A 26477-nucleotide genomic window follows, 5' to 3' on the forward strand; every position below is an offset into this window, starting at 1 on the left:
TGTTAAATAAATTGGTTTCATTTTGTCAAACTACTAATGGAAGGTGAAGGCATGATGAACATCTGGTCCATGTGTAAGTCTCCAGGTGGGCATCAGTCCAGTGCTGCCAGCAGCAGATAAGCTACCTCACACAAAAGGACCTCATGGGTTTTCTTCTCCCTTCATCCCAGTTGTCCTGGGACACCTGGCAAATGATGTTACTATTTTCAGAATCCTAGTTGTACCTCTGTGGTTTTGCATATGTTAGAAAAACAATGAAAAACTTAATGAAAAGTGTAAGAAGTTAGAGAAAAATGAGAGGAGGGAAGGTAGGGAGCAAAAACAAGAAAAAAAGCCAGTTCTAGTAAGAGAAGTTAGAAGTATAAAATGTGTGTTAAGAGGCAGAGTAGCTCCAAAGAGCAATGGGGTAGAGACCTCCCGTCCTTGAATCAAGCATTTTCCCAAACCAGGAAGTCTTACTCTGCAGCCACAGAGAGAATGGGAATACAATTTCACTGGAGATGAAAAGAAAGTAAGTTCTGTCCCCACAAGTTAAGGGTGGTCCAGCCGCTTTAGAAGATGTTTTATATTATAGATGGGCAGTTTTTGATATGCACTGTAGATTTCCAGAACTCAAACATATGAAAAGCCATTGTCTATATTCAACATTTAAAAATACAACTTGGAAAAACCTGAATCATTTTTATTCTAAAGCTTGGTGACTTTTAAAAAGTGATTTGTGATTTAGCTGACTGGGTCCTTTGATTTCAAGTTGGGAAATTATGATTCTCAGAACTGAGAATCTGACACAGTCTTAGAATCTCACATTTAAGAGAGGACCATAGACTCTAAACTTGGCCTCAGTGATCTCTACTAGTTAGCAGTTTTTCACATGATTTTTATGTGTCACTCTCCACGGTCGATAGGAAGATCAATGTGTAAATTAGGAACAGCATTTGGCTGCTAGTAAAAGAGCTCCTTAATAATGGTTGCCATCCTTTCTGCTCAGCCATCCTTAGGGCTTGACTTCGAGGTTGACCTCAAGTTTGCATCCATGAGGTCCAGCCATCGTGTTCTTGTTCCAAGAAGGAGGAAGGAGGAAAGGCAAAGAATTCCCCCAGCTGAGTCAGCTCCCGTTTATTTTTATTTTTTTAACATCTTTATTGGAGTATAATTGCTTTACAAATGGTGTGTTAGTTTCTGCTTTATAACAAAGTGAATCAGTTATACATATTCATATATCCCCATATCTCCTCCCTCTTGCGTCTCCCTCCCACCCTCCCTATCCCACCCCTCTAGGTGGTCACAAAGCACCAAGCTGATCTCCCTGTGCTACGTGGCTGCTTCCCACTAGCTATCTCTCTTACATTTGGTAGTGTATATATGTCCATGCCACTCTCTCACTTCATCCCAGCTTACCCTTCCCCTTCCCCATGTCCTCAAGTCCATTCTCTACATCTGCATCTTTATTCTTGTCCTGCCCCTAGGTTCTTCATAACCTCTTTTTTTTTTAGATTCCATATATATGTGTTAGCATATGGTATTTGTTTTTCTCTTTCTGACTTACTTCACTCTGTATGAGAGACTCCAGGTCCATCCACGTCACTACAAATAACTCAATTTTGTTTCTTTTTATGGCTGAGTAATATTCCATTGTATATATGTGCCACATCTTCTTTATCCATTCATTTGTCGATGGATACTTAGGTTGCTTCCATGTCCTGGCTATTGTAAATAGAGCTGCAGTGAACATTGTGGTACATGACTGTTTTTGAATTATGGTTTTCTCAGGGTATATGCCCAGTAATGGGATTAGTGGGTCATATGGTAGTTTTATTTTTAATTTTTTAAGGAACCTCCATACTATTCTCCATAGTGTCAGCTCCCATTTATAAGGAGCTTTCTGTAAAGCTCCACCCAGCCACTTCTGCTTGCACACATTGGTCAATCCTTAGTCCCCTGGCCACCAAAGGAGACGTGGAAATTAAGGTTCCTTTACTAAGGCAGATCAGGCAACGGATATTGGATGGGTGTCTGTAATTAGTAAGCATGGTGCAGCTTTCTCATCTCATTATTCTCTTAATACCAGTGGAAAGCTTACCAAGTATCAGGCCCAGTGCTAGCCACTAGGTATTGGTTTGGAGTTTCACTTTTGTTGCCTCTTTAGGGAATGATTCATTATAGAACAACTTTTTGGAGGTTTTTATCATGGGTATTTTTGGTAGCTCTGTCTGTGCAGAGTCAGATCACTAGAGCCCAGAGGACCTAAGATCTTGCTTGTTGTAAGCCTGTTAGCAACAACAGTTTCACTGTGCTAATCGGTCTTTTCAACTCTCTATCTGTATATCCTCATTAATATGACTAATAGGCCTCTGAGATAGGCAGGAACACATATCTAGCCCATTTTATAGTTAAAGACTCCAAGGCATGGAGCTGAAGGTTATATGGCTTAACAAAAAGTAAGACATAGACTGAGGACAATCATAGACTGTACTACCTCTCAGTGAAAGATGCTCAGTGTGATGAGGCAGAAGGAGTTTAGTCTCCCCAGCTCTGCCTCCAGAGGTGTCATTTTAACAGGCAAATCATATTAGTTTCATACTTTTTTCAAAGGCTCACTGTTAGACTTAGGACAAAACCATGCTCCTTGGCCTGCCCCACAAGATCCTATGCACAGTGGTCTCTGTCACCTTTCTGACCCTCATTTTCTACCGTTAACCTTACTAACTCCACTCCAGCTACCCTGGCCCCCTTTCTGTTCCCTGAGCACTTCCAGCCTCTTTTATGCCTCAGAGCCTTTGCATTTGCTCTGCCCGAAACACTCCTTCAATCTCCAGTTCTTCACTGGCTCCTTGCCATGCCTTAGGACTCAGTTCAAGTGTCACCTCCTCAAAAGCCTTTGATGATGACCCTGTCTAAAAGGCACTTACCACTACTCCTGCTTCTCCATGCCACCCAGTAAAATTGCTAGCAAAGCTTTCTGCTTATTTCTTCAATAGCACTTACCTTATTCTGAAAAGGTATTGTTTGTTTGTTTACTTGTTTATTCTGTCTCTCTCTTGTAGAATATAAGCTCCTTGAGGTCAGGGACCTCATCATTCTCATTCAACACTTTAGCCCCCAGAGTTTAGAATGCCTGGCTCATAAACACTCAGTAAATATTTATTCAATGAATGGGGTTTCTTTACCATGTGGAACTTTAATATCCTTATAGTTTCTGTCGAGATTAAATGAAACCATAAATACAAGTGCAGTTAGTACCAGATACTGGTAATTCAAGATATAATCTGTGCTCAATATCCAGATTTGAGACCACCCTCAAGTAGCCTATATGTTCCTAGCTTCCTCATCTATAAAACGGGGTGGTGGTAAGAAATGAGATAACACATAGGTACTGCTTACTGCAGTGCCTCACACATAATAAATAAGCAATCAGTATCATAAACTATGTGACCTTGGGCAAATTACAATCTTCCATAAGTTTGTTTCCTGAGAATAATTCCCTCCTCACAGTGATATAGTGAGGATTGAATGTGAACACCTATGACATACGAATGCCACCATGTGGAAGGGCAGGTGCTGAAAGAATAGCTAGTCTCGCCTTTGGACTCAGAACTACCCAGTAGAATTTTGTGTGATGATGGCAATGTTCTCATCTCTGCTGTCCTGTACAGTAGCCACTAGCCACATGTGGCTCCCAAGCACTTGAAATATGACTAGACTGACCAAAGAACTGAATTTTTTATTTTATTTTATTTTAATTAACTAGCCACATGTGGTTAGTGGCTACTGTTGGACAAGGCAGACTAAGTAACTTAACCCTACAAAGTTGTCTGGCTGGTATGCAGTTCAGTTTTGTTCCTGAGCCAGATGGCAAATGACTCCCCTCAAAGGGTCAATACCATGAATCTGGAAATCCCAAAAGCCCTCTATGATTTTTCTCCTCCCCACTTCCATCTGGTCCCCCAAGAGTATCCCCCTGAATTTATCTTCAGTGATATGAAAATGTTTGCATGTACTAGAGATGAAAACAGCTTTGAAGTGGACAGTTCTTACTCTCAAGCTCAATAATTCACATCCCATCAAAGGCCTGCACTGTCCAGCAGTGGATGTCTGTGCATCTACCCCACTGTGTGCCTGCCCTGGCCACTGCTAGAAGTTCAAGTCGGCATCTACTGACAAAAGGCCCATGGCAGCATCTCCCCAAGCTGAAGGTAGAGGGTATCTGGGAGAGGAAGTGGGACCCTCAAATCTACCTAAAATCTAGGTCATAACTTTCCATCCCCAAACTGAAAATAGCCAAATCATCCATCCTATACTAGGTGTGTCAGTAATTTCTGGGTGAATGAATGAGCAAATGATAGTTACAAAAAAGCAAACCAGAATTTTGAATGTTGATTTGTAGCACATCAAAGTGACTAATAACAATTTGGAAATAGTCTGATTAAAATGAGTGCGTAAAAAGCAATAATCATGTCTTGATGAGTTCGGAATGTGGTAAACATCTGTTTTATGTTTCTGAAGAATGGAACAAGTATCAGGATTCTGAAAGAAAGGATGTAAGTTTTAAGAGTTTTCCATTATTGATTTACATGAGTACTTTTTGTCCTGTAATGAGAATTTTTGATTTGATTTCATCTTAGAAGTTTTAATTTGTCTGTAGATAATGGTGCTATAATTTGACTACATCGTGGAATTCTGAGATTGGTGGAAAAAACCCAAGGGCTTTAATATTGGAAGTTTTCTTAGACACTGTAATTAGCACTTTTAGTTCATAAATAATTCTTCTGAGATTTATTTCCATAGATGTTTAATGAGCTTTATTAAGCCTTATTCAGACAGGTTCATATAGAACCACATGAATGTTTTTTATAAAGCAGCATTCATGCATTGGAATTACAGATAAAACTGCTTAAAATTCAGTCCCCAAACTAGAAGCTGCTATAACTGTGAATAGTCAGGTTAGATCAGGGAGTGTCAACTGGGGGCAGTTGCCCCTAGGGGCATTTGACAATGTCTGGAAACATTTTGGTTTTCACAGCTGGGGAAGAAGGGAGGTGTTACTGTGACACCTGGTGGGTAGAAGCCAGGGATGCTGCTCGACATCCTACAATGCACAGGACAGCGCCCACCACAAATAATTATCCAGCTCAAAATGTCTATAATGCTGACGTTGAGAAACCCTGAGTTGGTGTCAAGAGATGCAGAAAAAAATGAGTTTCGGGCTTCCCTGGTGGCGCAGTGGTTGAGAGTCCGCCTGCCGATGCAGGGGACGCGGGTTCGTGCCCCGGTCTGGGAGGATCCCACATGCCGCGGAGCGGCTAGGCCCGTGAGCCATGGCTACTGGGCCTGCGCGTCCAGAGCCTGTGCTCCGCAACGGGAGAGGCCACAGCAGTGAGAAGCCCACGTAATGCAAAAAAAAAAAAAAAAAAAGAGTTTCAACCTTAGGCTAGGAAATGTGCTTGGAATTGTTCCCTCTGTAGTTTCACTGTGCTGGGCCTGAGATAGTGTCACTCAGAGTTTCCTGGGGGCTTCCCATGAGTCAGCCTTCTGAGCAGACTCTTTAGGGAGTGGAGGAAGTATGTGCTCAAGGACATCTTTCTCTAATTCAGGCAGGTCCTATTTTCCAAGTAAATAAAATGTGAATTCACTTCATATAGTTCCAATATCTTGTTTTTAAAGAATGAATAGCATCTTGAGGGACATAATCCAAAAGAAGAACTTTTCTTCTTTTAAAAATTTCCATTAAAACAGTCATATTTGTAGAATATAGGTGGTGAAATATTTCAGAGGTTTAGTACTAAGTGTGCTGGTAGCTACTGAGAGTATAGATGATTGGTTTGCCTGTGAGCTGATGTTCAGGGAGTTGCAGGGAAGTTTAGAAGCTGGACAACATAGGAATGCTGCACACTGAGGTAATGACACTCTTTTAAATTTTGACAGTGTGTAGTAGAAACTAAGCCATTACTCATTTTTATCCTTTAACTTCCAGTCAAGATAACTATATAATTATGTGTGTAGGTATATAGATGTGTGTGTTTGTATATTTATCAATAATACATTTGTATATGTGTACACAAGTAGAAACTCTATAACCAAAAAGTAAAATAATTTCTGTCATTAGAGCAATATTTCTTGATCTTATTTTTCATTATTCACCCCCACACACACGCATCTAAGGAGACTTTAGAAATTTTTTTCTAATTGTGCCTACCACAATGAAATTTTAGTTTCACACCATATACTATATATCTGTTTATGTATGTATATGTGTGCTTTATACATAAAAAGAATGGAACAGTTTTCACCCTTTGGGGATGGTATACCCCAGGTGAGAATGTATGCATTATTAGAGTGAGAGACTGTTCTGATCATCTGGAGTTCTTTATGTTATATTCTATGACTTTACAAAGAGCAAAACCCTTTTACCCATATTTCCTGTTTTTTGATAGCCTGTTGAAGGGATTAGGTAACACTGTTGCTGTCTGCTGCACACGTCAGTTATAAACAGCCCTATTCCTTCACCTGAAAATCTCTGTCTAGTTGTTCTGTTCAGGCCCATTGTAATCCAAAAGAAATTGTAGATAACAGTCAAATCATGTAAAGTTTAACCTGTATTTAAGGAAGGTCACTGGTTTTTTAAAAGACTTTATTTCTTTAGAATACTTTTAGATCCATAGAAAAATTGAAAGGAAAGTACAGAGAGTTCCCGTGTATCTCCTACCTCCACGTAGGCATAGCCTCCCCTATTTTCAACATCCCCCACCGGAGGGTACATTTGTTACAATTGATGAACCAACATTTGACACATCATAATCACCCAAAATCCGTGGTTTAACCTTAGAGTTCACTCTTGGTGTTGTACATCCTATGGGTTTGGGAAAATGTACAATGACAAGTATCTATCATTATAGTATCATACAAAGTATTTTCAATGCCCTAAAAATCCTCTGTGTTCTTCCTGTTCATTCCCCAACCCCTGCCAACCCCCTGGCAACCACTGATCTTTTTACTGTCTCCATAGTTTTCCCTTTTCCAGAATGTTTTATAGTTGGAGTCATACAGTATGTAGCCTTTTCAGATTGGCTTCTTTCACTTAATAATATGCATTTACATTTCCTCCATGTCTTTTCATGGCTTTATAGCTCATGTCTTTTTTGTGCTGAATAATATTCTGTTGTTTGGGTGTACCACAGTTTATCTATTTGCCAACTAAAGGACATCTTAATTACTTCCAAGTCTTAGAAATTATGAATAAAGCTGCTATAAACATCCATGTGCAGGTTTTGTGTGGGCATAAGTTTTCAGCTCCTTTGGGTAAATACCAAAGAGTGCAGTTACTGGATTGTATGGTAAGAGTGTGCTTAGTTTTATAAGAAACCACCAAACTGTCTTCCAAAGTAGCTTTGTTACTATTTTGCATTCTCATCAGCAATGAATGAGATTTCTGTTGCTCCACATCCTCACAATCATTTGATGCTGTCAGTGTTCTGGATTTTGGCCATTCTAATAGGAGTATAGTGAACTGATTTTTTGAAATAATATTTTTATCAAAATATAATTCACATACTATAAAATTCACCCTTATAAAGTATACAACTGAGTGGTTTCACTGTATTCATTGAGTTGTGCAACCATCACTACTACCTGATTTTAGAACATTTTCATCACCTCAAAAAGAAACTCTGGTCAAAATTTAAACTATCTGTGTTTCAAAGGGTACCATGAAAAAAGTGAAAGGATAAGCCAAGGATTATTTGCAAATCATATATCTGGTAAGGGACTTGTACATAGAGTATATAAATAACTCTTATGACTCAATGCTAAAAAGACAACCCAATTTAAAAATGGGCAAAAGATCTGAACAGACATACAGATGGCCATCAAGCACATGAAAAGATGCTGAACACCATTAGCCGTCAGGGAAATGCAAATCAAAACCACAATGAGATACCACTTATGCCCAGTACGATAACTACAGTAGAAAAGGCAAACAGTAACTAGTGTTAGTGGGGATGTGGAGAAATCAGAGCCCTCATAGACTGCTGGTGGGAATATAAACTTTGAAAAACAGTTTGGGATTTTCTCAAAAAGTTAAACATAGAGTTACTATATCATCCAGCAGTTCTACTCCTAGGAGTATATCTCACGCACTGCAATGAAGAGTAGCCCCTGCTGGCCGCAACTAGAGAAAGCCCGCCCACAGAAACAAAGACCCAACGCAACCGTAAATAAATAAATAAATAAATAAAAATTTTTAAAAAGACAAACAAAAAAGATAACCCTTTCCCCCCACTACCACCCATTAACAGTCACTCCTTATCTCTACCTGCTCCCCACAACCCCGGTAACCACTAGTCTGCTTTGTGCCTCTATGGATTGGCCTGTTCTTGACATTTCACATAAATGGAATCATTCCACCTGTGACTTTTTGTACTTGGCTTCTTTCATTAGCATAATATTTTCAGAGTTCACCCATATTTTAGCAGGTATCAGTACTTCATTCTTTCTTATTGCCTGGTGATATCCCATTGTATGGACATACCACATTTTGTTTATCCATTCATCAGCTGATCAATATTGAGGTTGTTTCCACTTTGGGGCTAATATAAATAATGCTGATTTTAAAGTTCGGGTACAAGTTTTGTATGGACATATGTCTTCAGTTCTCTTGGGCTTATACCTAGGAGTGGAATTGCTTGGTCGTATAGTAACTGTGTTTGTGAGGATCAGCCAGACTGTTTTTCCAAAGCAGCTGCACCATTTTACAATCTCACCAGCAACTGATTTTTGAGTGAAGACTAGTTATATACTCCTTAAAGTGCCTTAGGCCAGATTCTCCCCTTCCCTTTCCCCACCCAAGGCCACATAGTCCCTTAATTGTCACATGGAGGGTTTAAACCCATAGTCGTAGGGCTCTTTCATCCCCTCCAAACACAGAGACACTCCCCAGTGTCAAAGCTCTCTTGAATCATACAGATTCCACACAGCGGTGCTTCCCAGGAATCTCACTGACAGAGCTCCTGTGAGAGCTTTTTCTCTTTAATAATAGATTACGTTCCTCAGGCCTCTATCCCCTTTTGAGAAATTCATCTTAAAAATACACATGAAGTGGGCTTCCCTGGTGGCGCAGTGGTTGAGAGTCCGCCTGCCGATGCAGGGGACGCGGGTTCATGCCCCGGTCCGGGAGGATCCCACATGCCGCGGAGCGGCTGGGCCCGTGAGCCATGGCCGCTGAGCCTGCGCGTCTGGAGCCTGTGCTCCGCGACAGGAGAGGCCACAACAGTGAGAGGCCCGCGTACCGCAAAAAAAATAAAAATACACGTGAAGCTTTGTTCTTAATACTAGAACTTTGTTGTCACGTACATCTCTAGTTTCAATTTCAGTTGTGTGTTTGCACACTCCACACCCCCACACCACACCCAACACTTCGACCTGCACCTGGGCATCGATGCAGGGCTTGTCCAGCCTGTGTGCGTCTGTCGGTCACACAGTCCAGTGAGCGGAGTTGGGGAATCATCGTCAGTGTGGTCAGCCATTGCATGTCCTCAAATCTATCTTGATATTCAGCCTCTGCCTCATGTTGGGGGGTAACGAATTACACATGTGTGTTACTCTCAGTTCTGATCGCTCTCCTATTTACTTGTGTCAGGGTAGCCCGTGTATACCTTTCAGGGTTGCTGTTCTGGTCAACTTAGAGATTCAGTGAGAATGTGACTCTTCTTCACCCTTTCTGTGTCCTTAATAACAAGCAAGATGTTTCCTTCCCACCTGTAATCCTTTCTTATAAAGAGTTCTGGGATTTTAGCCCATTCTCGCATGCAGAATATCTGTGTAGCATGTTCACTGTCTCCAGGTCTGGGGCCAGCTTCCCCTCTTTCCAGGATACACTATACAGGTCTGGGCCTGGCACAGAGTGAGCACACATCACTCAAAGAACGTTGCTCAGTGGAGGAGTGTGTTTTGTTATGTAAATGTGATGTGTGTTCCACGCCTCACTAACATGCCAGGTATCCCTGTGTTCTCTTCTGCAGGCCATCGGCTGTACTCTGAACTGTAGTTGCCAAAGCTTCAAACCAGGAAAAATAAACCACCGTCAATGTGAGCAGTGCAGACATGGATGGGTGGCCCACGGTAACTATTTTGCCCCCTCTCTTGGCCTTTAGTGTACCCTTTAAATAATTTACAGTTATTCAGGAACAGATTTAATATCTAAGAATGACAGCTAACATTTGTAAGTTACTGCTGTGTGCCAGGTAACAGCCTAAGAGCTTTATATACGTTATCTCTTTGAATCTTAACAACTCTGTATGATAAGTGTTTATCAACCCCCTTCTACAGATGTAGAAAATGGTGCTTCAGGGCTGTCATTCTGCAACAGTAGAAATGTTCTGTGCTATCTAATATAGTAGCCTCTAACCCAGGGTTGCTAGATGGAAAAACAGAATGCTCAGTTGAATTTGAATTTCAGTTAAATTATACATAATTTTTTAGCCTAAGTATATCCCAATGAATATTTCTGTTATAAGTGTATACCACTTATTCATTTTTTATCTGAAATGTATATTCAAGTTTAATTTTTATTTGTTTTTTTATTTGCTATACCTGACAGCCCTACCCTAGCCACATGTGGCTACAAGTACTTGAAATGTGATTAGTGCAACTGGTGAATTGAATTTTTAGTTTTATTTAATGTTAATTAATTTAAATCTAAATTTGAATAGCCATATGTGACTGATGACTGTTGCATTGGACAGCATGGAGTTCAGTGGCTTAACTTGCCCAGCCCAACAACTAGATAGTGACACACTAGGGCTCAAACCCAGATCTGTTGGCTTTCCAAGTCCAGGTTCTACTCCAGACCCCATGCTTCCTGGTTTTCCATCCTCTTGATTATGCACCTGCCGCCTTCGTTTTTACCCATTTTCCGTGCACGGTCCCTACTTGCGGCTGTTTTACTCCTTAGGCATGCCACAGAAAAGGGAGAAAAGAAGCCTCTCAGGCTAGTCCATTTTATTTTAGAAGTTCCTGAGAATAACTTGGAGCCAGATAGCTATTAAGATTATTAATTGTTTGCATATTTGTGGGTTTTCTACTGGAACAAATAACTGAGAGTTAGTGCTAACCTACTTCTGTGCAGTGTTTCTCTTAAAAGTAGAATCTTGAAAAATGATATTTCTTCAATTCACTTTTTCAGCTCTAAGTAAGCTAAGGATTCCCCCCGTGTATCCAACAAGCCAGGTGGAGATTGTCCAGTCCAACGTGGTGTTTGATATTAGCAGCCTCATGCTGTATGGGACCCAGGCCATCCCTGTTCGCCTGAAAATCCTACTGGACCGGCTCTTCAGTGTGTTGAAGCAAGATGAGGTCCTCCAGATCCTCCATGCCTTGGACTGGACCCTCCAGGATTACATCCGTGGATACGTGCTGCAGGTATGGGGACCATGGGCACTGTTCTCCTAGAATGTCTTCCGAAGCTCGTGTCCATGGAACTGATGTAACCCAGTTGCCTACAGTGCTACAGCCATTGGTAGTCATCCTCCCTTTCATAGTTATTTCTAATGTCTTAAGCCCTACCTCATGTTCTGGGTGAAATCCCGTGCCTTTCCTCAAGGTATCTGTAAGACTTCAGGATGCGGGAGCATTACATATTCTCTGATTTAGGTTTCACTCAGCCAGCTCTTCCACAGTCAACCATTTGCCCCATCCTTGGTGCTGCCTCCGTTTCTTTCATTATCCTCAAACTATTTACTGACGCAAGACATCATGTTTCAGATTTTACTGAGAGTTGGGGGTTGAGGAAGGGAACTTACATTGCAGAACGGCACAGCAAACAGTTACAATTTCATGCCACACCTTCCTGTTCTTTAAAACCCTCTGCCATCCATCCTACTGCTAATTTTCCTTCCCAGGCTCCATCACCTTGTGACATTTCTGTGTGCATGCTCTGGCTCATTCTCTCTCTGCCTCCCCAGTTCCTTTTGGCCTCCTCGCATTTTCTCTATGTCTCTCCCATCATTCCATGCCTTTCGTCCCTTCTCTCATCTCTTTCCTTTGCAGAGTAGTTTTACCTCTTTTTCTGTACCATACTGTGGGGGGTAGGCCTTATGCTTCCTATCCAGAGAGGCTATCAAGGTGTTTCAACAGCAAAGAACATATTCCCTGATGTGAATTACATCACTTCTCTGACATATGAAACAGCTACAGCATTTTCTTCCTTGTCACTACGCTAGAAAATGTCAGCTAACTTTGATAAAAATTTCAATGAAATGGGCAGATGAATGTTATTTCCAAGACTAACATACACTTCAGTCTAACTCAGCTGGGCCATAACCCTGAAACAAACACTAATAACAACCATTTATTGACTTAGACCCTCTTCCAGTAATCTCACAAGGTAGGTACACTATCCCCATTTTCCAGTTGGAAAACCAGAGACTGAGTGCTTCTAAATCTTGCTGAAGTCACTCAACTTGTATGCAGCAGACTGAGAATTTGAACCCACTTCTTTAGAACTCTGACAATGCCTCCAGTCTTCCAGTGGAAACATGTTTGCTCACCTCGAGTGCAGGACCCCCAGCAGGCTAGAAACCACCTTTTATGTAGAGCAGCATTATGACATAGATCAATATTTAATGATCCTAATAATCTTGCTTTCTAGTGTTAGGATTAAAAATATGGAATCAATTACCTTGAACCTCTAGTGCATGAAAAATTTATGATGTTACATTCCTCATCATCTTCAAAACTCTTACATGCACTGTGAAAAATCTCAGTAGGCCATCAAATACATGTTCTGTGATAAAATATTTATTGTAGTTTTGGGAAAAGTTAGGCCTTGATAGAGTTTGAAAGATCTCCAACACTCCAGTGTAATTACAGCTCTGCTTTGTGAACATAGGCAATAGATCAATACAGGTTCATTTGTTTTTCAATGTTAGTTGCTTGGGAAAGATTATTAAACTTGCAGCGAATAAATACTTGAACTATATCTAGGCCTGATTGCCTCATCTATACTCTTTAGATAAAGAAGTTACTATTGTTCAAATGATACATATTTTAATTTTAGTGGAGGAAAATTATGCCTGATGCAAGACAACCAACTGGTTTGAAATAAGATGGAAAATAATCACCAAACTTCCCTTAGGCTTGAGTGAAATAATTTTATTTCTCTCTTCTGGACCACTGCTTGCATTTGTGCAGTTTATTTTCTGCACAGAGTTTCTGTCCTAGGACAGTGGGGTGAGCGAGGGCTGAACTCATCAAGCCTTGTGCTCACAGGGGTGTCTTTTTCTAATATGTACAAAAGTGCCCTGTGGTGCGGATGGAGGCCCTGACCACATACATGGTTCCTTTCTTAGAGAAAAGGGTAAGGAATAGTAAATTAATTGCCCTTTTTAATTCTGGTTTGGGTTTAGGATGCATCAGGAAAGGTGTTGGACCACTGGAGCATCATGACCAGTGAGGAAGAGGTGGCCACCTTGCAGCAGTTCCTTCGTTTTGGAGAGACCAAGTCTATCGTTGAGCTCATGGCAATTCAAGAGAAGGAAGAGCAGTCCATCATCATCCCGCCCTCCACGGCGAACGTAGATATCAGGGCTTTCATCGAGAGCTGCAGCCACCGGAGTGTCAGCCTCCCCCCTCCGGTAGACAAAGGAAACCCTGGCAATATACACCCCTTTGAGAACCTCATAAACAACATGACCTTCATGCTGCCCTTCCAGTTCTTCAACCCTGTGCCTCCCTCACTGATAGGGTCAGTGCCCGAACCATATGCGCTGGAGCAGGGTCAGGACCAAAGTCAGGACCCCAAACAGGAAATCCACGGACCCTTCCCCAACAGCAGCTTCTTAACTTCCAGTTCCACCCCATTTCAGGTTGAAAAAGAACAGTGTCTAAACTGTCCAAGTCCTGTTACTAAAAAGGAAGACAGTGCCCATTTAAGTGACTCCAGCTCATACAACATCATAACAAAGCTCGAAAGGACACAGTTGTCCCCAGAGGGCAAAGTGAAGTCCGAGAGGAACAGCCTCGGCACAAAGAAGGGCCGGGTGTTCTGTACAGCGTGTGAGAAGACTTTCTACGACAAAGGCACCCTCAAGATCCACTACAACGCCGTCCACCTGAAGATCAAGCATAAGTGCACCATCGAAGGCTGTAACATGGTGTTCAGCTCCCTGAGGAGCCGAAACCGCCACAGCGCCAACCCCAACCCTCGGCTGCACATGCCAATGAACAGAAACAACAGGGACAAAGACCTGAGGAACAGCCTGAACCTGGCTGCCTCTGAGAGCTATAAGCGCCCAGGTTTCAGGGTGACTTCTCCAGACTGTCGACCTTTCCCTGGCTACACTGGTTCAGGGGAGGATTCCCGGAGCCAGCCAGCCTTCCCAAGTGTCGGCCAAAATGGAGTGCTTTTTCCCAACCTGAAGACGGTCCAGCCGGTCCTTCCTTTCTACCGCAGTCCAGCCACCCCGGCTGAGCTAGCAAACACACCTGGGATGCTGCCTTCCCTCCCTCTGCTGTCCTCTTCAATCCCGGAACAACTGGTTTCCAACGAAATGCCATTCGATGCCCTGCCCAAGAAGAAATCGCGGAAGTCCAGTATGCCCATCAAAATAGAGAAGGAGGCTGTGGAGATAGCGGATGAGAAGAGGCACACTCTCAGCTCAGATGAAGACATGCCCCTGCAGGTGGTCAGTGAAGACGAGCTGGAGGCCTGCAGCCCCCGGTCAGACAGAGCGCCATTGGGAAGCTTAGGGAAGCCTGGTCCTGAAGGAGAGAGGCCCTGCCATCTCAAACCGGCGATCGAGTCCAGCGGAGCCATCCGCCAAACCCCTGAGCAGGCCACATACAACTCGGAGAGGGAGACTGAGCAGAAGTCAGTGCTGACCGTGGTGCCACGGGACAGGGAGGATGGTGGCCGTGAACCTCACCTCACCCCCGGGGTGGAGCCCTGTGTCCCTTTTCCTGACTACGTCAAACTGCAGCAGCGCCTGCTGGCTGGGGGCCTCCTCAGTGCTTTGTCCAGCCGGGGGATGGCTTTTCCTTGTTTTGAAGATTCCAAAGAGCTGGAGCACTCAGGTCAGCACACATTAGCGAGGCCGAAGGAGGAAAATCGCTTCCAGTGTGACATCTGCAAGAAGACTTTTAAAAACGCTTGTGGTGTGAAGATGCATCACAAGAACATGCATGCCAAAGAAATGCACACGTGCACGATGGAGGGCTGTAAGGCCACATTCCCTTCCCGCAGGAGCAGAGACAGGTAAGACATCTGGTGGCAATCATTTCTTCCAAGGCAGTGGTTCTTAAACCTTAGCATGCATCTGAGTCACCTGGAGGGTTGTTAAAACAGACTTCTGAGCCCTCCCCCTAGAATTTCTGCTTCAGTTGGTCTGGGACGAGATGTGAGAGTTTGCATTGCTAAGTTCCCAGGGGACACTGATGCTATTCCAGGGACCACAGATTGAGAAACAGTGTTCTATAGATCCAGATTGCTGGATTTTCAATTCTAGAATTTAAACTCATTTAGCCACAAAACCTGACCTGAAATGATGTGAGGCTATTTTAATCTTTTTAAATCTCCCTTTGTGTGGATTTTTTTAATGTATATTCCATACAGAAATGTTAATGGATTTATTATGGGGGCATTGCCATGATATGACAGTATATGCATCATTCTGCCTTTTTAAAGCCTGAGAAATTCTGGATTCAGAAACATCTGGCCCCAAGGGTTTGGGATAAGGCATCATGAACTAGTTCACACATTAGAGGGGGAGGAAGCAGGGGAGCTTTTAACGTTAGGATTGTAGCCCCCCAAAACTTGTCTGATTTTCATTTCACACTATGAAGTCCACAGAATGAAACGTTTTCTCCGATTTCTATTTTAACCACTATTTTTGAAAGGAAGAATAACTGCCTGATTGAAGATTTTTGAAATACTAAGATATCAAAGAGTAAAGGCAATTAACAGGTTATTTCAGTGTCTGCGATGTGTGGTTCAAAGATGAGAAGTCTTTCAGTGCCGGGTTTTCATGACCCCACCACACAGAGTCAGACTGTTTGTACAGAGTGCCCGGGTATAGAGTATCTCTCATCACTCTGGGGACACAGCACTGGCGTTACTATCTTACTTGTGCTTTTCTTAATGAACTTGAGTCGCATAACCACTCTTGAGGTCGCCTTCCTCCCCAGCCTATAAAGGGAAGAGGAAGCTTACCAAAAGATGACCCCAGGAGGCTTTAAGGAGAGAACCAGCTCACTGATGAAATGCAGCATTGTGGATGCTAAATGGTTCACAGAATATCAAAATGTTACATTCGCTTAAACAAGCTTGACTTCGAGCAGCTCAACACCACCACTGCCTCAGTCCAAGTTGTAGCACCTAATTTATTAAGAGGGTGAAAATGTATAGACTCCCACACACATTCCTGGACAGGGCTCCTAAGAACACATACACTGTCTTGAGCAGAGAGGATAGGGCAGGGGTGATATTAGTTAAGATTCCTGTTTCTGTTGCTGGATGTTGCACCAAACCACCAAGATACCCAAATTAGTGAGCCAGTGCCCCTCCTCCACCCTCCAAGAAGGGTGTTCGTTCCTGAATAAGCTGTCATTATAAAGAAGAGATAGTCATATCGGTCAGGTTATCCTTGATATTTATGATACTGTTCTGACCTACATTGTCTACTAAATTAGAAGACATATTGAATTTAAGATACTATTTATATTTATTTTTCATATATTTAACATTTTCTTATTTGGGGACCTATTTGTGATGCCAGCCTCCTGCCCCACCACAGGAAGACATCTTTCGTTCTAAATGTAAACCACTAATTCTAGTAGTCTAGAACTTGGACTGCATTTTCCCTAGCATCTGTGATTAAAATGATACCATCTTAAACAGGACTTTGTGAGCAGTCCCGGGCCCACCACCATTTTTCTGAGTCAGAGATGAGACTTGCATGGCTGTAAGGATAACTGACGTCCTCTCTTCAAGCCACTGCTACTGCCAACAGCAGTTCCTAGGATCCATCACCAAGGGGCGAGGACAGAACTGTGGATACTTATTTAGCCAAGAAATAGTCAATAACCTTCTGTGTTAGGTGCTCTCGACACAGTCCCTGCCCACGACAGCCAGTGGGGAAGACAGAGCAGTGAGCAGGTGATTACAGCTGAAGGTGGTGGCTGCTAGAAGCGGGGTATTCTGTTACGGGCACGTGGGAGGGCGCCTACCCAAACCCTCTGAGAAGTTAGGGATGGTTTCCCGCAGGAGTTCTGTCTGATCCAGCAGCTCGCAGAGGTTTTGGTCTCACAGCCCCTTTACAAATTCTTAAAACCTCAACACCCTCAAGAACTTCCGTCTATTTGGGTTTATATCTGTCAATATTTACTGTATTAGAAATTAACATTGAAAAATTATGGGCTTCCCTGGTGACACCGCGGTTGGGGGTCCGCCTGCCGATGCAGGGGGTGCAGGTTCGTGCCCCGGTCCGGGAGGATCCCACGTGCCGCGGAGCAGCTGGGCCCGTGAGCCATGGCCACGAGGCCTGCGCGTCCGGAGCCTGTGCTCCACAGTGGGAGAGGCCACGGCAGTGAGAGGCCTGCGTACCCAAAAAAAAAAAAATTGAAAATATATGTATCACATCACTTAATAAACCTATTATATGTTACCATTACATTTTTATGAAAAATAACTACATTTTCTGGATCAAAAACTTAGTGAGAAGTGGCTTTGTTTTACATTTTGCAAATATCTTTAATGTCTGGTCCGGTAGAAGACGACTGGGTTCTCATACCAGCTTCTGCATTCAGTCTGTTGCAATATCACATGTCACGTAACCTCTGGAAAACTCCACTCTACACTAGTGAGAGAATGAGCCTGAAAAGGGAACACAATGTCTTAGTATCTTCATGAAAGGAGTCTGACTTGAGGGACATCCTGAAAGGATCTCAGGGACCACTAGGGGTACCCAGACCGCAATTTGAAAACCACTGGTCTCAGCTTATCTAAATAGTCAAAAATGGGAGGGAAGAGTTGGAGGGGGAGGTGTAGAAGTTGAAGGGAAGAAATACAGACCTGGGCAGTAGGCACAGTATTAGTCCTGGAAGCAGAAAGCCTGGCACGTGGTCCACAGGGTTTTTGCAGCTGTGATACTCACTGGTCTTAGGGGACATGGCACCTTGGGAAGTGTATCTAACCCTCTGAGGATGGTTAAGGAGGAGAGAGGGCTGCCCACATGTTAGCTCTTGGTGTTCATGGGATCCTCAGGAGTTGAGCAAAGGGCCCAGAGGTTTGCTTTGTTGCATCAGGGAACTTTCTGTACAAGGTGTTCCAGTAAATGTGTTTGTCAGACTTTTTTTTGACCACTTGTGTATACTGGAACCTGTATGTCAATCTAATGTCTGGTTTTCTGCCGAGACATACCTGCCCCTTCACCCAGGGTGCTGACATAATCACAGGGCAGAGTTGCAGTTGAGAAGAGCTGCTTGCAAAGTGGGTGATCTGGGAGTATAATTCTGATTATGTCCCAAGAAAAGAATGCATAAGAGGATTAAAAAGAAGTTCAGAAATAAATTTGATACATTTTATGAGTAACACCCCTCCCATATGTCCTTGGAGATTTAGAAGAGAAAATATGATTCCTTGTTATTTAGGTGAGGGTGTTTTTCCCAATTTGACCCTGGCATGCATTCTGATCTGTGTTGGGGGAGGTATTTTCCCTGTTTGGAATAATTCTCCAATCACCTTTAAGATTGTATCCTCTGGTAAGGGGTGTTTTTGCTCGTCAATAGTTAGGGGATCTCCGAGCAAGGCCGACATTGATTGACAAGTTACATCCAAATGATATCTTATGAGTAAAAGGCATGTGTCATAATGGATACTCATTATCTGCCCTTTAGGAGTAATCATTGGGTAGATGATTGGCAGTGTGCTCACAGTGCTGCATTTGCAAGATTTCTGTCTGGTATATAGTGAAATGTTGCAAATACGAACTAAATTTAGCACACACACATGTGTACACCCCACACACACACTCGTGCACACACATACAATTTCTAGCCAGTCAGATTTTCACACCTGTAGAACTTGCGTGGGGGTGTGTATGCAAATACTCTAGACCACCATGCAAGCCACATAGGAAATTTTAAATTTTCTGGTAGCCACATTAAAAAAGAAACAAGTGAAGTAAGTGTTAGTAACATATTTTATTTCACTCAGCCTATCCAAAATATTATCATTTCAGTACATGACACTAGCCACCTTTCAGGTGCTCATACACTTATGAGTAGCTGTCATACTGGACAGTGCAGCTCTAGAAGATAATATTTCCTGGTTTCATTGAAATAAAGTCGTCTGCTTAGTTCCTTATTGTTTGTGACCAGTTTTCTTCTGGGATCTCCTGGTTCCAGTGTCCCAGTTGAACTGGCCTAACTGAAGTAGTCTAGCCATTCTCTAAAGATGAGGTACAAGAACTTACGTGTCAATCAGATTGCGGAAACTGAAGAGAACTACATATTCTGTTGACCTTTCTGGTCAAATGCTAACTTGTGACAAGTGGTGAACGGCAGTGGGCAGTGTCCACCACACACACACTGTATCACTTCTCTCATGCCACAAGCTTTCCTGGTATCTGCCTAGTGTCTCTACTCAGAATGAAGGCTGTCTTTAACACAACAGAAACAACAGCCCAACCCATTGCTAACCATCTTTTCACTCTTGTAGACACAGTTCAAACCTAAACCTCCACCAAAAAGTGTTGACTCAAGAAGTGTTGGAGAGCGGTGGAGACCATTTCCATACAGCTTACTTGTTGAAAGATATGGCTAAGGAGGCCTGTCAGGATGTGGCTTTCACACAGCAAGCCTCCCCGACATCTGTCATCTTCAAGGGAACGAGTCGGATGGGCAGCCTGGTTTACCCAGTAGCCCAAGTCCACAGCGCCGGCCTGGAGAGCTACACCTCCGGTCCGCCCAGCGAGGGCACCATCCTGGATTTGAGTACTACCTCGAGCATGAAATCGGAGAGTAGCAGCCATTCCTCCTGGGACTCAGACGGGGCAAGCGAGGAAGGCACCGTGCTCATGGAGGACAGCGATGGCAACTGTGAAGGGGCGAGCCTGGTCCCCGGGGAGGATGACTATCCCATCTGCGTCCTGATGGAGAAGGCCGACCAGAGCCTTGCCAGCCTGCCATCTGGGCTGCCCATAACATGTCACCTCTGCCAAAAGACATACAGTAATAAAGGGACCTTCAGGGCTCACTACAGAACTGTGCACCTCCGCCAGCTCCACAAGTGCAAAGTCCCGGGCTGCAACACTATGTTCTCGTCTGTTCGAAGTCGAAACAGACACAGCCAGAATCCCAACCTGCACAAAAGCCTAGCCTCCTCTCCAAGTCACCTCCAGTAACAAGGTAGTGGACCACGTTTGCTCAGATAAGCATTGGTCGTAATTCAGGAATAAGATAGTCCAAAGAAAAGTTTCTAACTCTGTTTAGTTACCATTTGGGGCAAGCGAGGCAAAGAATATTTGAGTTGACTTCATAGTCTTCTACAGCAGGATGAGCAGAAGACAAGCCTTGTGAGAAGTTGCCATTGGGGTGGCGTTTCCTATTATTTTTCTTAGCCCAGAAGAAAAATAAAACTGACATAACAAAAACTTGCAGAAACGTGGTTTTCCCCAGATTTGTTTACACATTCCCTGGGAGAGCTCCAGGTCTGCAGGTTGACAGCAGAGGCCCAGGACCTGGGGGCAGCTTGAAGTGAGGCTTGTAGTATTAAGGGTCAGTCGAGTGTCCTGGGACACAGACTGTCACCACGGGTGACACCAGGAGCCACTCCCAAAGATCACATTTTTGAGTTCCTGCTTTAATGAGTCTGAAATCTAAACTGGAGTTTGGGAAAATGACTATTTGAGACTATCCCTCCATTTAGATTGGAGAATTGCCTTTTTTCCCTCTGAAGATCTCATGTGTTACTCCAGGGAGTTCTCAAAGGAAGCACGTTGGCCTCTAATACGTAGGAATACAAATGTTACCCAGGATGTTAGTTCTCACTCTGTAACACGCGTTAAGAGGCTAGGGGGAAATACTTCATGCACTTAAAAATAGCAGTCTTCAATTTAATTTAAAATAAGTTTGCTAATATTTAATTTGTGTTTATGTTATGTGAGTGTGGTGAGTGCAGACATGTCACAGTGTGACCTCTGGGTCTCTGCTCAAAAGCAGAATGAGTGACAACCTAAACTGCAAAACCACTGCCCATTTTCGTTTGGTGACCTTCAGCGTCTGTTCATTTAGATCCCCTGTGGAACAAATGCAGGCGTGATTCTGGCGGGACCATTTGTATATATTCAGCCAAAGTGTTGAGAGAATGTGGTCCTGATGGTGGTTGTGCATTTTCATTATCACTGGATCCCTCAGTCTTCACCCTTTTATAAATGTGTAAGATTAGGATGAACTTTTGAATTTACATGGTAGAAAGAAAAGTAGGACATTGTTGCCATACTGTATGTCTTAATATTTAACTTATTCTGAAATATATTCTGTACCATTATACACATTTGCTGTTGTAGAAAAGAAGCATAATAGGTCCTGTGAAAGGAGACCCTGTCCTGAAATTCGGCATTTACAATACCCTAAAAGTCCATGGTTGGGAAAAAGAAATTGATTTTGTATTAAAGCTTCAAGTTAATCACCTTCTTAAACTCATGGTTGGTTTGAGTAATGAAAAGCATCCTTAAAGAGAATTGGGGCTTTATAAGAGATACTATTCCTCTGACCCAAAGGTGAAAAAAGCCAATAACCTGTTACTGATTATTTCAACTTTTTTTTTAAATAAATGTGACAACTTAAAATTTGTCTCTGCTTAAAGTGAGATGTATCTTTCAACTGTTTTGTTACCCAGCTGTTTAATATTCCATTGTCCCCAAAGTGGAAAAATTTGTATACAAATGAGTTTTCTATGAGTTAATAAAAATATATGACACAGTTTTTGTTTAAAAAGGCAAACCTTTGTCAAAGCAGTTTTGTCATACATACTGTGTGTTGTGTGAGTGCATGTGATCATCATACACACATATACACACACTTATGAATTTTACAGATCTAACCACCCAGGGAAGGTTTGGTGGACAGGAATCAGTAACTACTGCCCCATCCTAACCGGAACTGCAGCGGTTCATGAGTTGCAAAGGAATTAAGTGGTTACTTCACTGGGAGGAGGGGCTAGGTATCACTTATCAAGGAAAATACAGGGATTTTTTAAAAATCTATGCTATCAAAGATAAGTCTTATGGCCAATGCTCAAAATGGAGTGTAATGAAAGATTTAAGCATCTTCTTTCTTTCTTAAATACTCAGGGTTTTTTTAATTTATTTTTTTTAATTTTTATTGGCGTATAGTTGCTCTACAATGCTGTATTAGTTTCTGCTGTACAGCAAAGTGAGTCAGCTATACGTATACATATATCCCCTCTTTTTTGGATTTCCTTCCCATTTAGGGCACCACAGAGCATTGAGTACAGTTGCTTGTGCTAGACAATAGGTACTCAATTAGTTACCTATTTTATACATTAAAGTAAGTTTTTATTACTTATCTTTTAACCACTTTGCCTCTTTCTTCTACCCTTCCAACATACAGATAAAAGCACAATCCCACCTACCTGTCCAGCCCCCCTCTCAGGTGATGTCAGTGTCCCTGCTTCTTATTTCAGTGGGAGAATAGGAGTCATCAGAGGGGAACTTTCTTAGCTACCGGCATCTGCACTGCTCCCGCCCTGCTCTGGGCCATGTCATCTCTTGCCTGGATGACTGCTATAACCTCCTCACTGGTCTGCTGCATCCATTCTCATCTCCTACAGTAGCCAGAATGTCCTTCTAAGTTACAGACCCAGTCCTGTAGGGCCCCAGCTCAAAACCCTCCAAGGTTTCCCTTTAGCAGTTAGTGTAAAATCCAGAGACCATCCCAAGGCCTACAAGGCCCTAAAACATTTTCCTGCCCCTGCTGCTTCTCCATTCTCTTTTCATTACAGTCTTTGTCAGCCGTCTCTCCCTCCCTCTCACCATAGCAGCTGTTCCAAACCTCCAGTTTGCAAGGTCCCACCCCGTGGACTGGTCATATTCAGAGCTGACCTCACTTCCTGCTCTCTGAGAATTAGGTGGGAACCCCTTCAGCTTCTCCCTCGGTGCCCACCAGCCCCCATCCATTTGTCTGTATTCATACCCATCCTCATGTGGTCACATCTGCCTGGACCTCCTGAGAATCTATCCTGTGCCTGGCAGACAGTCAACAGTGAGCTGCAGGCCTCTGTGAGAAGGTGACCAGGATCCCGCCTGGACTCCCACCGCCCATTCTGCCATCACATGCAGACCCGTCACAGCCTCCTTAGGCTCCTTTTTTCACCTGAGGGATCCGAGTCTCCCTAACTCAACCTTTCTGATTTTATCCATGTGTGCCTGGGTGGCTATGTTAGTCTGGGTCCTCTAAGAAGCAGATGCCAGTAGGACTAAATGTACAAGGATGGTATTAAGAGACACTCTTGAGAGAAAATAAGGAGCTGGGTAAAGCTGGAGGAGCCGGCAGATGCAAAGCAGGGCTGACCCCAAGTGAAGAAAGGAAGGAGGGAAGATTGGGTGAAAGTATCTTGAGACTGCCATGTACCTGAGGAAGGTTCAGCACGGCCTTTGGGGAGTCCCTGTGTCCAGATGAACCATCCGAGCAGTCGTCCTCCCCCATCTCCCGGGAATGGGTTCCCTGGGAATCGTTTCCCTGCCATGCTCCGTCTTGGCTGCGAGCAACCCATGGAAGTGTGGCCGCTGTGCAAACGTGGCAGTGGATGTAGAGCATGATAGCTGTAGCAGTTGGCCAAATCTTACCTTTCTAAAGCCCCTGGGTCCTGTTCAAGGTGCATTCAAGCCTATATTTTTCTCTAGGCTCAAAAGAAGTGTTCATTTTCTTTTTTTTTTTTTTTTTGCGGTACGCGGGCCTCTTACTGTTGTGGCCTCTCCCATTGTGGAGCACAGGCTCCGGACGTGCAGGCTCAGCGGCCATGGCACACAGGCCTAGCCGCTCCACGGCATGTGGGATCTTCCCGGACTGGGGCACGAACCCGTGTCCCCTGCATCGGCAGGCGGACTCTCAACCACTGCGCCACCAGGGAAGCCCTCATTTTCTTTTTGAAGACTGATGCTGTCACCTCATCCCTCCAGCTGCCTCAAGGTTGTCGTTCCATCACTTTTCTCTCCCATTCATTATCAAATTCTTCTTTCTAATGGTTCCATCTCTCTAGCCTGTAACATTTGCAAATCTCTCTCATCTTAACGATTAAAAGAAAGAAAAAATAGCTCTCTGTCCCCACTCCCCCGATCCCTTCTGGTGACTCTTCTTTCCTCCTTGTGCGTCCAAATTCCTTAGAATAGTAGATTTTGCCTCTGTCCTATGGCTGCACTCTTCTTGCTCCCGGATGGCCATATCCAAAGGACACATTTGGTTCTTTGGTGTATCCTGGTCCCTCCCTGGCCTTTTTCTCTCCTCATGCTCATGCCCTTGGTTGTCTTATTCATCCCTGTGACTTGCACCCCCAGAAGGATCCCTCCAGAGCTGCCTTCTTGACTGTTGGTTATCATGGAATAACCCACAGCATCTCCAGTTCAACTTGTCCTCAACTCAGTTTGTTGTTTCCCCACCAATGAAACATTTTTCTCCTTCTGTTTCCTCAGATTGAGGGAGTGGTGCCATCACCTGGCCAACCCAAACTAAAACCCTGGGGGCGGTACTGAGTATGGTTAAGAGCATAGCTCTTTAGGTCTGACTGTCCTTGGCTGTTCCACATACTAACCTGGTGACCTTGGCCAAGCAACAGCTTCCTTGGGTCTCAGTTTCCTCATCTGTATAATGAGTATAAAAATACACTCATGAGCTTCAATAGCTCATGATGAGACTCAGTTGACATGGTGTATATGAATCACTTAGCACAGTGCCTGGCACATACACCCTCAACAAACATCAGCCGTAAGCATCGTCTTTGTCACCATCATCATCCCTATCCTAGACTTCTCCTTTCATCTCACTCCCAACAACAGCACTCAGTCACCAAATCCAAACAGCTCTACCTACGAAAACGCTCTCACATCCTTCCCCTCTTTCCTGCTCATCATCGATGTCAGTTCATCAAGGCAACCCTCCACTCCGTTCTCTGAGAGTATTTCAGCAGCCTCCTATTTCTTTTCTCTCTCAAATCCAACCTCCAGACAGCAGCCCAAGGTCTGACCGTGCCACCCCCTCCAGGGACTTCCGGTCCAGCCAGGCCTCAGCCAGGCTGACCCCCTGCAGTGGCCCCACAATCCCGAGGCTAGTCAGGCCCCAAAGGCCCTGCATATGCTGCTTGCTCTGCAGGAATCGCCTTTCCAGTCTCTGACCCACTAACCCTTGGTCCTCCTTTGAGACTCAGCTCAGGTGTCATCACTTCCTGAAAGCCCCTGGTGACCTCGCTGTCTCTCCCTCTCAGTGTTGAGTGAAGTGAGCCAGTTCTTGGCACCCATGTGCTGTCAGGTTTACCCACAGACTTGCCCTCCCCCACCCCAGCCCCTCCTTTGGCAGTTCTACTGTCAGCATTCACCCCTCACCAAGGGGCTTTACTTGTGACCTCTGGCTGTCAATCAACAGAGAACCCTCTACCGTGTGCCAAGCATGCTGAGCACACAGTGGTAAATGTAATAGACGTGGTGCCTGCTCTTCTGGAATTTAAAGCCCAGCAAGGAAGACTGATAATAAACCAAAAAGTTAAAAAATGATACAAGCTGAATTTCCAGAAGAGAGGTCTCTCTGTTTTCAACCTCTCTCACTAGCATCCCTTCCTGCGAGGCCCACCTAACTGAGGGCATGGGGACATGACCTCCCCGTGACCTCCCCTCCTCAAGGTTGGGCACTCTGTCTCCACGCCCAGGTGTGTGGCTGCATAAATGTAACTTAACTGTCAATTGCCTGCACGTCCCTAAACCTTCAGCCTTGTGGGTCATCCTTCTGTTTATATTCACATTAAATAACGCCCACACTTTAAGAAGACTCATCTCAGCAATCACTTTCTCCATCAGCCTTTGAACATTAAAAAAACACAAGCCTCCCAAATTCTGGGAGCAAACTTTCAAATCAATACAACTTCAACTGACAGATGAAAACTAGCTTCTTTGCCCTTAATCCTAGGGATCTGATAATATTCACTCCTCCAATCAAGCTTTCAAAAACCCTTTTCTCCCTCCTCTAGCAGAGGGTCAAAGACCATGGGGGCATAAATATGGCCTATCTTAAGGTTTATTCTGAATGAGCTAATCCACTCACATCCAGATTTTCCCTGATTTCTTAGACTCTACCTCTATTAGGAATTGTATAGGTCACTGTTTCTTTTTTTTTCTTTTTTTGAGATAAAATTCACATGATGTAAAATTTGCTATTTTAACTATTTTAAAGTATACAGTTCAGCAGCATTCAGTACATTTACA

The 26477-nt window shown here is 43.6% G+C and overlaps 1 protein-coding gene across 1 annotated transcript in view; it reads left to right on the plus strand.

Annotated features, from left to right (window-relative positions):
* Positions 1-20390, plus strand: part of BNC1 (basonuclin zinc finger protein 1) — a gene marked incomplete at both ends in the record, with an annotated part of 29878 nt that extends 9488 nt beyond the window's left edge. Inside the window, 4 exons of the mRNA XM_079700567.1 lie at positions 10014-10113; positions 11177-11412; positions 13398-15244; positions 19706-20390. Coding sequence (XP_079556693.1) covers positions 10014-10113; positions 11177-11412; positions 13398-15244; positions 19706-20390 — 2868 coding nt within the window. The remainder of the gene's footprint in view (positions 1-10013; positions 10114-11176; positions 11413-13397; positions 15245-19705) is intronic.
* Positions 20391-26477: the final 6087 nt, after the last annotated feature.

This window comes from Hyperoodon ampullatus, assembly GCF_949752795.1.
Source record: "Hyperoodon ampullatus genome assembly, chromosome: 3".
Taxonomy (NCBI): domain Eukaryota; kingdom Metazoa; phylum Chordata; class Mammalia; order Artiodactyla; family Ziphiidae; genus Hyperoodon; species Hyperoodon ampullatus.